General features: G+C 33.3%; 1 protein-coding gene across 2 annotated transcripts; it reads left to right on the top strand.

Annotated features, from left to right (window-relative positions):
* The first annotated feature begins 828 nt into the window (after positions 1-828).
* LOC148628520 (uncharacterized) lies at positions 829-8,480 on the top strand. 2 transcript variants are annotated; one of them, XM_088588923.1, is made up of 9 exons: positions 829-1,582; positions 1,887-2,084; positions 2,329-2,514; positions 3,065-3,280; positions 4,519-4,653; positions 6,005-6,139; positions 6,734-6,856; positions 7,513-7,606; positions 8,032-8,480. In XM_088588923.1, the coding sequence occupies exons 1-9, from the start codon at positions 1,483-1,485 to the stop codon at positions 8,381-8,383; spliced, it is 1,539 nt and encodes a 512-aa protein (XP_088445049.1). In that variant the 5' UTR covers positions 829-1,482; the 3' UTR covers positions 8,384-8,480. The 2 variants fall into 2 exon arrangements, with proteins under 2 accessions (XP_088445049.1, XP_088445054.1); XM_088588928.1 differs by lacking the exon at positions 4,519-4,653.
* Positions 8,481-13,158: the final 4,678 nt, after the last annotated feature.

Raw genomic sequence — 13,158 nt, 5'->3', positions numbered from 1 at the left:
AAACGTTCCAATGATTTGTATGAGTTGTGTCCCTTACTCTAGGTCTACCTGCTTAAACAAACAAACGAATGACATGTTAATGGACATTTGAAGTTGGTTAGAGGCCTTTTCAAATATTTAATTATAAAAATATTCTATACCTGTAAGATATTTTATTCATTAACATGATAGAAGTTAAAAAGATATTTTTATATCAAGACATCCTGAATATTAATTTAACAACAAAAAAATAAAAAATTTAAAAAAAAATAAAATAAAATAAAATAAAATAAAAATTGGTTTCGTGTTGACACATAAACTTTCCTCCCTTTGTTATATTAGAACATTATTGCGTTAAATTGAAATTGACATTTCTGTTTTAGCTTACCCATAACTTAATTTTATTAATGATTTTATCTTGAAAGCTTATGTGTGAACAATTAAATATACACTGGTTTTAATACCTGATCCATATGGTGATCACACTCGTGTACTTGTACTTGTGGATTGCTATGTACAAAAGTGATTCATTTGATTTCCTAACGGTTCAAACACTTTTTTAGTTAACCTTTCTTCCAATGGCACTGCATCCCAGAGTTCGCAATTTGATGCACACAAACCGTCTCTAGCAATAACTGGTGGACCAACTCATGAATGGTTTACATATTCATGTTCTTCAACATATGATATAAACACACGTCATGCTTGGTGGATGTTGACGTTTAAGTCTGATATGGTATTCATATATAATGTTGTTATTTATTATAGAAGTATAAGTAAGAATTTAATAAGAGTTATAGCAAATATTATACATAACATAAATTATGATTGTAAACATTACCTAAAAAGTTAAAAATAAAATAGGGCGTTAAATAAGTACTGTTGCTTGGGATTATACGCCATAGAAAATCGTAACCGAGTTCTGGTACAAATTAAGAAAATACTGTTTCGAAGACCATGGAATCTGGATTACATGTAAAATAGTTTATAATAATAAGATCAAAAACTAATCCGAGTACACATACACCGTAAAATTTTGCACTGTGCCCTCGTTGAATCTCTAATTTGTTCTCCAACACTTGTTGCAATACATACTAAATTCATGCTTACAAGTAAACTATTTTAAACAATACCATAACTGTTAGTAAACGTATTTCACGTATTGATTGAATAGATTTGTTTGGTTGGGAGTAAAGGCGTATTATAAGTTTAGTATTCGACAAAGATATTCCCATTCTCATCTGCTTACTATCAATTCGCTTTGAATATTTCTAAATTTTACAACATTCAGCGCATGATGTATTTTGGTCAATAATTCAGTAAAGTTTTTCATGCTTTTTGTTGTCAGCACCAGATCGATTGGCAGGATATTACCTTTATGTTACAAACAACTCAATATCAACATCTGCGAAAAGTCCACCCTCAACTGGACATTTGTGTTATCACCATGCCGACGATCAGCTCCCCAATATTCTCCAAAATGTAACTTGTAATACATTGGGCATGCGTGTTATAATATACAACGAAAGAAAATCCGGTGTTTCTTATCCCAAAAAATATAGTAGCGTTGCTGTACTTGAACTTTGTGATGTACAAATACATGGTATGTGTATGTAGTTGTATACCAGTCAAACAAGTGAATTTTAGGATTATGTAAACGATAATAGAAATCTTTTGCAAAATATTTCACTAGCGATGCATAAATATATATATATATATATAAACATACTTAACAAAAAAAACCAAAACAAAGCAAATACATACACACATACAAATACTTTTGTATACATCATGCTATTGCTAGTATTGACTTGAGATGTATACTTAGGTTTCGAAACTGCTATAAAAGGGAGGGATTTTTTATGTTTTCTATGGTTTAAGTTATATGTTTTTAATTTTACTAAAAGGTTGTTATAAAACTTGGTGGGGAGGGAATTGTAGAACCCGTTGTCCAGAATATTGTGTTGATCAGCACTGTCATCCCCTCACTGGAGAGTGTATTTGGGGATGTAGGCCAAATAATTGTCTAGAAAGTCGGTGTACATTGGATGGTTACTGCAGTAGAGGATGTCAATCAGGTCTTGCAGGCCCAATATGTGATCGATGTAAGTTAGTGTTACTTGTATTCATGTTAGGCTTTTATTCTTGTATCTAACGCTGATTCTATCTAGAAAATGTTTTGTGATGGTGTTGTTAAACCCCATTTTTGTGCATCATTGGAAAATGAGTATGTGCATATAATTAACGTAATTGCAGGTCTTTGGTTGCTGAAAAACGCCATTAATTTTTTGTTTGCACGAGTCATATTATTTATTTCTTATCCTAATTTGTGGTGTCTTTTCTTTTTAGATAATATAGCAACATATGCTGCATCACTAAAAATTAAAAGGCTTCCGGAAAACCAGAGAGTAATCTTTGTGAACGATGGAGACAAAAGAAATACCTCATGTGTTCAACTCTCCTCCCAAGCCCCCTCTATCCAAATAGAATTTGGAGAATCATACGTTATAGCTTCAATTATCATAACATTCAGGGGTTAGCGCAATTTTGTTATTTAATTTTTGTACACGATAGGAAAGACGAAGTATTAAGGTTCAAATAGTAAGTGTAAGTCGCATTAATCTTTCATTTTTTTTTTCCATAGCAATTAAAAGCATTGTTCGATTTATCATTTTTGTTCAATATTTTGATAGTTCAGCCAAAATTCAGTGCAAACGTTATCGAAGCATTATTGTTTTAATTTAAGGTCGTAACTACTTTCGTACTTTTTATAATCGTTACTTCCAAAAGTTTGGACGCATTATTGTAAAAAAGGGCATCGGAAATTGGTTGTTGTCATAGAGCTCTTCAATCCTAAATATTTACCAAAATCAGATTGCAGGATTCATATATGTGTAAGAAATGTTCAATTCCAAAAATAGATTAGAGAAACTTTTGGATTTGTGAACAAATACATCTTAAATCAATCGTAAAACAGCTTTTAATGCAATTTTGAGAATGAGAAGATTGCAGCCATTATATATTTTAAAAAAATCATATTAAGTTTTCTTATCAAAAATAACAGCCGTTCCTTTTTACGTTTCAGAAAATGACAAAACAAATAACTATACAATAACAACGGCAAATGGCGAAGCAGATGTTAGTGAAAAAATCCATTCAACAAATAACAATTTTACTGAACTCTCAAATCCTTTCCTGGTGGATATATATGAAATGAACCCTTTGGTTATTGGGCGATATGTCACATTACATACACTTTTCTATGGTGACGTTTTAGGCATCTGCGAAATCGAAGTTACAGGTAAACTTTTTTCTGCTTTAACTGTGTTATGATAAAGAATCAACCGCGATATATTTGCAAATCAAAAAACACAAATTTCTAATCTATTTCATATTTGTTTGGTATCTATGCATGGAATGTCAGAAGTGGATCGGATAATTTCGCCTCACCTTTTTCGCTTAAGTGCTTAATTTAGACCAATAGAAAATCATAAATGAAAGATAAGGTAATGATATACTAATTCATATATGTCGACATTAACTTTCTTACTTGAGATACATACAATGGCTATATCATGTTAGAATCATATGGTAATCATAGGTTGCACTTCGTGTCACTTTTAGCTGCGTAACAAAAGCCAGCTTTTTAAAAAAAAATGTCAAAAATAAGGTTCATATTAGACAAAATATTGGTTAACTCTGAATTAAGAACAATATCTTATTTGTTGTTAACCAGGTCAATCAAATACAAAACAACTAGAACTTAAACAGTGATTTTCATAGATTATTTTATTTGGGTTCTCAATTGATTTATCAAAAATCTCAAAAATGCAAACTAGCATTGTGGATTATTTAACAATACTGATGGGGAGTTTTTCTCAAAATCGAAAAAAATGAACTTTTGGCTAAAATTACAAAATCCCAATAATAAATGCATGCAATAATTTCTAAATTTACAATATTACCATCTCGAAACGTGACAAGATTACTGTGGATTAAAGAAATAAAATCAAACTAAGTACAGCATTCTACAATAAGTGGTAAAAAGTATAATTTAAAATGCTGGAATTTGTAATCGACAACATATTTGTCCAGTGTGGTGGACGCGTTCTTTAACGAACGTCGACATTCCAATGGGAACAAATTGTGCTCCTCTGCTTGCTTACCCTCTTATAAGGCTGACTTTATTGCTGACCTAATTCAAAGGAAGGTATATCGTTTAGCCAAATCCTTTGATCCCAGTTTCCGTGATACAATTATGCTTCTGGAGAAGTGTAATGTTGCAACAAGACTGAGTGATCACTATAGAAGATTTTTGCTTGTCATCATAAACTCGTGGATAGTTAAGGTGTATCTATGTGCACCATGAGAATCGATTTGTTCAATGTGTCATATTTTTCCTTTTCCTCTTTAAACTACACCGGACTTGACATTTCTTATGAACAACTCGGCGAGTGTTTTTAGAAAATTACCCTACCAGTGCATCTGGTCCATGCTCCCAGTCCGAGTTATATCCAATGCTGGTTTCGTTTCATACAGGTTGCCGTCCAGGATTGCAAGGTAAACTTTGTGAAGAACCCTGTCCAGTAAATTGCGATGGACCATGTGACCCTCGTGATGGCAGGTGTTTGTACGGATGTAAAGAAATTTATAAAGGACGGACCTGTAACGAAAGTAAGGTCTCTATAACGACAATTTGCTAAAAATAAATACAACTTACCGTTAACAAACACAATTATAAAAACTATATGAAGAACATTATCAAGAAGTAAAAAAATCTTATTCTGAGTTAAATAGTAATCAACAGAACGAAGATTCTATCGGAAATCAAAAGAAGAAGAAAATAATCCAGGGGCAAAGACCAGACATGGAAAACAGACAAACACAAAAAGTAACTGAAATAATACATACAGAGTAACAAAAGTAAATGAGCAACACGGATTCCATTAAAGAGTAATCAAGGGAACCAAGGTTATAGCGGTAATCAAAAGAATGTAATCCAGGGACAAAAACCAGACATGGAAAACAGACATACACAACAAAGAACAAAAAGTAACCAAAATTATACATACAAAGTAACAAAAGCAAATGAGCAACTCGAACTCCACTAAAAACTGGGGGCATGGACCAGGTGCACCAGTAGGGTAAGTGTCCCCTGCTTTTCTAGAAACATCCGCCGAGTTGTTCATAAAAAGTCAAGTTCAAGGTAGACGAAAGAGAAAAGGAAAACTATGACACGTCGAACATATCAGTTTTCATGGTGCAGACGGATACACCGTAACGGTCCACGAGTTGATGATGACGACCATAAAACTTTTGTAGTGATGACTTTTAATCTTGTAGCAACATAACCCTGTTCCAGAAGCCTAATTGTAAGAAGTCTAACGCGATACAAAAAGTCTGCATAGTTACGGCAAGCTCTGGCATAACGTATGAGTTTTGATATGAAAACTCCATACGCAGGTGTTGAAGGGATGTTGCCACAGATGAAAGGAAAGTTGACATTTCTCATGAAAAGTCATCACGTTTGTCGTTAAGCTTGGTCAATAGTTTTCCTTTACTATCGATCTCTAAGTGTAGGTCAAGATATGAGGCTGACTTGGCAGTGTCTGTAGTGTAGTATCCTTTATCTCAAGTTCTTTGGGGGGATAGATGCGATGCATCAAATCCCCGAAACAAGGATTATTTAACGATAATACATCATTTATATAGCGGAAACTGAGATCAAAGGATGTTCTTTCTTTCGGATCATAAAGGTACTATACATTTTTTTTGGCGAAATATAAGGTAAAGTAAGAGGAAAGCTTGTTTTTAAAGTTTGGTGTAGTAAAATGGCAAAGTTCTCGACAAAATTACTCGAATGTGCACTATAAAAAAGTTTGAGATTGCTTATATATGCGAATCCTATTACACATATTGCACAAGAATAAGCTAAATGCATGAGGTGAACACTTGAAAAGAAAGCGACTTAATTAGCATGCACCAAGTCATCGAGGTGATTTCCTCAACAACTTGTATTTTCAAGCATGCCCTTCTGGTTTCTATGGAGATCATTGTGACAAATCTTGCCCAGCTAATTGCAATGATGCATGTCATCCAGGAACTGGGCGATGTGTTTTCGGATGTGTACAATCGTATGTAGGATCGACGTGTAGTGAAGGTGTGTGTATTTATACTATATTATACAATGTACTATATTGATAAAACGATAAATGCGGAAGAAAAGATGTTTCAGCTTTTTGTGATGTTGTGAAGCTTTTAAACAAAAATAATAACGGAATAAGTAAAAAAAGAAACTATGAAGATATCAAAGATACATGAGTCTAGAATCAGACTACACAAAAAACAGAGCATTTGATAAGTACACCGGTAGGGTTTGGAAAGAAAATCTCTCTGCATTTCTATGTCTTGTCCGATTGTGCTAGTATCTAGTGGGCGGTATAAAAATTTCTCACATATTATTTTACATAGTCAGATACAAGGGGATCCGGTTGGCAGGAACCCCTTTACATGACATTGATTTTTTTTACATTTTTAAACGTTGACAAATATTCACAAAGCAATATAGTTCAATAAATTATCAAAAACTGGTTCGTGATTTTGCATTGGTAATTTTGTGTTGTAAAATAAAACAAGTCAATATGATGCCTATTTTCACATTTTCTTGGGGGAAAACTTGGGCCCCGGGTTTCCCCTATATAAATCTTTAGTTCTGCCACTGAATACCTAACCAAATCTAAATTTTAAATTACAGGATGTTTGCCAGGAATATACGGCACGTTCTGTAACATGACGTGTCCTCAGAAATGTAATGGTCAATGCAATAGAAAAAGCGGAGCGTGCTTAATTACTTGTGAAGGGTCTTCCTGTAACGAAGGTATTCTTCTTTCTTTTTTTTCTCTTTTTTACAATTTGTTTGAATATTAATGATAATATCCTAATTATATGCTTTCATGTGCAGTTGAGTTTGTAACTAGGAAACTGTCGTCAACATTAAGTTGTAATGGTGCTAATATTAACTCGTGTGTATGTGTGTGTTTGTTTCTGTTTCTTCATGCCCCCTATTGAAAAGTTATACAGTAGTAGGGGTGTCCGTCCATCCGTATGTAATTTCATTAAACAGAAGAGTATCCTCCTGTTATCCGTAACTTCTCCTACATCACTGAATAGAATGTTCATTACATATTGAATATGTGCACCTCCTAATTAAGTATTTATTTTACTCTTTTTTTCTATTTCTTTATCACTTAAGTGTTGATTTCGTAGGCTATTCTTGATACTTAAATTTGAATCAGCAGTATTTCCTTATTAATTTACATTACATTTTGATCTTTCTCAAACAGGTTAAACCGTCCATCTTACGAACCTACGTTCCGCATATTTTTTTCAAGTTTAACAATTACTTGTTGCCGTCTTGAAGTAGTTTAATAAAGAATTTGAGTGATTTCATGCTAATTTAAATGTACTTCACAAATAGAAAGATGTTTAAGGAAACAAATCGATCTTACGACATTATTCGCTTCTTTTCAACAGAGGAATCCTCCGTCGTTCCGATAGTGGTCGGAGTTACAGTTAGTGTTTTAGTCGTTGGCATTGTCACTATACTTGCCTGTGTCAATTACAAAAGGTATTTCTAAATTATAGGAATGGACTATTTTTGACATTCTATGTCAGATTTAGCATTTTCCTGATCTTTAACATTATTGATATAAAAATAAATATTTGAAGGAAATCCTTTTACATTCACATTGGGATTCATCCGAATATCTTCCGAAAGTTAATGTGTTATTTTGCTGGTGCCATTTATAAGTTTAAGTAGTATAGAAAACAAGTCAATAGACCATTTCTGTTCATGATTATTACAACATATAAGTGAAAAGAAAGTTGCAACCCTGCTTAACATGAATGTACCACGTCTTAAAATAGTCGCGTGATTGGACACAAACTGTTCAATATAACCATATTGTTACGATATACAACTAACCAATTAAAATGACACTAGAAAATTGTAAAATGGAACTAGCTGTTGGTATTTTAATTAATGTTTTTTAGACGAAATGTGCCAAACCCAACTGGAAAGTGCAATGATCATTCTATTTATCTAACAAATGTAACGAATAGCAGCATTGGGACGCGGACACATGGGCCTTTCACATTCGAAAACCACGAGGCTCAAAGAGGAAGTACGTATACGTATGAAGAACCTAGATCAATAAATCGGATACATGAGGATCCTTCCAGCGGTTTGGTGTTAAGTTCTGGACGAACTAATCGAGGAGAATATGATAACCAAATGAACGATGTGACTTATGATGAAGTGGGGCTTGAATTTAAATACTCAAGAAGTGAAAAGAACAATGACGGGGAATATGTTAGAATGGATGCAAATGCTTCTGTTTCATGAGAGAAACGTGTATGTGTTAAGAGGGAACTGGATTATATTTTCTAAATCTGTCTTTTGGGTTCTTTTGTATCTTACTTCTTTCAAAATAATAAAATAATAAAATACCAATATGTTATTGGGTATCAACTTTGGATCTCTTTTTAAAATTAGATTTACAAAATAAATGCTCAAATTAATAGGCTGGTACAGAAGCGGTGAATTTTTCATATCAACTTTCAATATAGCATCATCCTTTTCACAAGTTCTTCTTTCTGATCTGTGATGCTTAAAAGTTGGTTATAAATATCTCTAGATTCCTGTTACGAATTGCGACGAGCTTACGTTGATTGAGAAGTTAACATGAACATACTGAACGTCAGACATTTCGAAACAGTTGAAATCAATGAGAGATCTATGAATAAACATGCGAATTCCTTGCTAAAATCTTGCATAAAAAGGTTTAACAGTACCTGTCTCCTCGTTGGGACTAAGAGGTAATCATCCTACACATTATAATGTATAATAATTCGACTTTTCTGACTTCTTGAATTATTTAAGGACCTTCACAGATATTGTCTTTTTTATTATTATTTCAGAAGGTCCTGACATCGTATTGTTTAGCTCCTCAAATATTTAAGTCCTGAAATCAAATTGCGGAGGTCCAGAAATATCGTAGGACCTCCTGAAATAAATAAATATATATATATATTAATGGAGTTCATGAAATAATTCGAAAATCCGATAATCGCTTTTGGGGGTCCATAAATAATGATAGTTTAGAATAACTCAGCGCTTCATACCTATACAAAGAGAATGCCCGCGCTTAAATGGACTTAAATGAAAAACGCTTATTTGATTTTCTTCTTTCAAAAATGCAAAATTTCGTACGAACATTAAGAATTAAAATCATGAACAAATGAGCAGACAAAAGTAAAAGTACACTTTTTATTTGTTTTTTTTAAATAATACTATGCCCGCTAACTTTATCTATATAGTGGAACCTAATTCTCTCGTTTCCCAGTGTTTGTCCAGACGATCCTTAAAGGCGTTGACGGTGGGGCCATTTGTTATATAATTTGGAAGTTTATTCCATATTTTTGCTATATGTACGGCAAAGCCATTTTTCCTCTTGTTTGTTTTTGTTCTTTTGTGCTTTATCCAAAATCTGTGATTGACAATAATTGCAGAAAGGTACAAGCCTCTGGATCATATTTCAGGTGAATGATTTTGCACGCCTCAATCATGTCTCCTCTGATTCTTCTGTATACTAGAATTGGTAACCTGATTTTCTCAAGTCTCTCAGCATAGCTCAGATTTTTTTAATCCCGGTATTAGCTTTGTGGCTCTTTTTCGCACACTCTCTATTTTGTCTGTTTTTATTTTTATATGGGGCCTAGATTGAACTAGCAGTCAAGATAAGGTTTTGTACAATGGAATTAACAAATCTGCAGACATTGATTTAAAAGGTTTTCTTATGGCTGCATTTGGCTTGTTTACCTTATCACGGATATCTTTCTCGAATGTGATCTCCTGGTCAATGGTAACTCCGATGTCCTTTTCTTCTTTGGTTTTCCAAAGCAGTGTACAATTTACATTGTTCCCTTGTTTGGCTCCATGTCTATGTATATTTATGAATTTACACTTCTCAAGGTGGAATTTATGCAACCAATTATTGCAACAGTCTTCCATTTTATTTAAATCTCTTTGAAGATCCTGCCAATCATCTCTTATTATTCTAACGATCTTAGTGACATCGGCAAAAAGATATGCGTCAGATTCCACCGCCTGTGGAAATCGTTGATGTATAAGACAAAGAGTGACAGTCCCAGTGCTGATTCATGTGGAATACCCGATGTAATCTCTCTTTTTCTAGATAGCTTGCCTTCTGTAGATACCTACTAGGAAATCTTTAATCCAGTCTAGGATTGGGTTCTTGAGCCATAAATTTGAATCTTGTTAATTAGCCTCATGTGTGCGACTTTTTCAAACGCTTTCTGGTAATCTGTATAGATACAATCTACTTCTAGGCCATGATCCAACGCCGAAGTCCTTCTATCTATAGCTTCTTAGAGTTGCAAGGCAGTAGATCTTCCTGATATAAACGTACCCGTATTACTTGTCTGAGAAAAATTTGTTGTTTTTCATGTGGTTAATGATAAGCTGCCTGATTATTTTCTCCATTGTTTTACACATTTATTGATGTTAGAAATACGGGTCTGTAATTTTTGGCTTGTGCTTTGTTGCCCTTTTTGAAGATTGGACTTATTTGGCCGTACTTCCAATCCTTCAGAACCGATAATGTTGATAGTGATTGTTTTAAAATTTATACTTAGCGGCTTCGATATAGTTACTTTTAGCTTAAATTGTAGCCTAGGATGCAAATTATTTGGGCCTGGTGATTTATCAATTTTAATGTTTTTTATGTGGTTCAGTGCCATCTGTTCGTTTATATTTAATTCAGGGGTGTCAATTGATATTTTACTGGGTTCCATTTCTCGCAAATCACCGGCTTTTTTTCACTTTAGTAACTGAATTATTTACCTTGTTTCTTATTCTATTATATTTTAATGTGAAATTATGGTTTTTGCTGCTTGATACTTTTTTCAATGAGGCATTTTTCTTGTGTAAGAGTTCTCTTATCTTCTTGTCCATTTTGGAAAATGTTACGTTTCTTTCCGTTTCGTGAATAGTTTTTGTTGAGATAAATCTGTGTTCCAGATCTTTTAAAATTGTTAAAAACTTTGTCTAATTTTTGTAAACATCAGGTGAATTATTCAATTCACTATGTCAATCTGTCTTGTTCAGTTCTCAGTCAAACTATCTGTAGTTTCCACTATTATACATATTTAACAGATTTCGAACTTTATACGTTAGTGTAGCAATTGTAATCAAAGGTGATGACGAAATGATCACTTTTCCCTAGAGGACTAATATGTTTAGTATTCGACACCATGTTTCCTTCATTAGTTAGTAGTAGGTCAAGTGTGTGTGGTGTATCTGTTCCTTTCCATCTAGTTGGCTTGGTGATATGTTGGAATAGAACATAATCCTCTATTGCTTCAACAAACTTGTACTCTTGACTATTGATATTGTCCACCTTTGTGTTCAAGTTTTTCAAATCAATGTCTGGGTATTTAAACTCGTCCATAATCGGAATATGAGTCTCCAAGGTTGTTGGCTAATGTTATTAATGATCTCGAATTATTGTTATATTCACTTGTTTTATTAGATGGTGATCTATATATTAGACCTATCAGTAGATTGTCATTCTGATTTAACTTAATTTTCCCCCAAAAAGTTCTCCTGAAAATCTGTATCTAATTCTATCTCATTGGCATCAACACTGAAATCAACGTATAATACAAATCCTTTTGCAGAATCTATATTCTTTTCAAACATTGTTTAGTTTCCAACTTCTGTCAATGAGCATTCTGTCCATGCAGGTTTGTATCTGCTGCGTTTTGGATTTACCTCTGTAATCCCTAAAATATTGGGTTTACTGTCACTTGTTCTAACAGGATGCCGTATTAAAATAAATATTAATATTTTTAAAAAAGTATAAGGAAGTCCTATACTTAGTATAGGGTATCCCTATACTTTTATAAAATTTTATTATTATTATTTTTAAACTGAAATTAGAGGTCCGATAAAGAATCCTTATCCGACCTTGCAGGGTGACAACTAAAGTTCAATAATGTCGCGTGTCAAAAGATATGGTTCAAAATCACACATCAATCACGATAGAGAAAATGAAGAAATCGTACCCTAGGATTACCATATATGCAATAAATCATTCAAAAACCCAGATGATCTGGAACACAGATTTATCTCAACAAAAACAATAAATCATTCAAAAACCCAAAAACCCAGATGATTCAAAAACTTTTGGAATGCCAGAGATGTAAGAAATACTTCTGCATAAAATGTCTCAAGAAAACTATAGAGGAGTCTCAGATACAATGTGGTTCTGCTTACCATGCAGAAAAATTGTAGAGGAACATATTGTCATAGACCTAAAAATTTACAAGAGAAGCAAAGAAATAATGGAAATGTAAGAAAACAGAATCACATTACTTGAAAGTGAGCTAACTAAGAAGTGTAATGAGTCCAAGGTTAGACAAATAGTCCAGGATGAAATGGAATTAAATATGAAATACTGATGAGTGGAACACAGAAGTACTCCCCCCACAAAAAAAAAAGAAAAAAAAAGAAAATGTGGCAACAGTTTTAAATGAGCAAAATTACAGGGAAGCAAGTGAGAACAATTTACTAGTCTTTGGACTGAAAGAGTTGGTATCTGAGAATAGAGAAGAAAGGGGTAGCCACGATGTAGCTGAAGTAATAGAACTATTTAAAGTCGCTAAGGTTACCATGGAGGCGATAATATCATGAGGTAAAAGCGACTAAGCAAATGTGATAAAAGCAAAGCAAGCAGCTAGACCACTCTTAGTACTACTTGAACACGTAAAAGCAAAAGTTACATTATTTAAAATTGTGGACTACATGAAACATGTAGAAAAGTTTAAAGAAGTCAGCGTAAGCAATGATCTGACAAAAAGTAAAAGGGCTCGAAGAAAAAGAACTATATGGAATGAGGCAAAGAATGGCGATGTTTTAGCGGCACGATTTCTGATGGGAACTCATTTCATATGACCATTTTTATAAGCATAGATAAGAAATAAAATAAACATACAAATTTTGAACATTTTTCTACGTATTTATTTCTTTTAATCAGCGAAAATAATCCGTAGGAACGATTCTCTCCGCTTTTAAGTCACCCAACCCTTTGTTAGAAA

The sequence above is a fragment of the Perna viridis genome, chromosome 1, assembly GCF_037379345.1.
Source record: "Perna viridis isolate PV_CMFRI_1.1 ecotype Kerala chromosome 1, ASM3737934v1, whole genome shotgun sequence".
NCBI lineage: Eukaryota > Metazoa > Mollusca > Bivalvia > Mytilida > Mytilidae > Perna > Perna viridis.
Note: the sequence above shows the minus strand (reverse complement) of the source record. Positions and strands in the feature narration are given on the sequence as shown.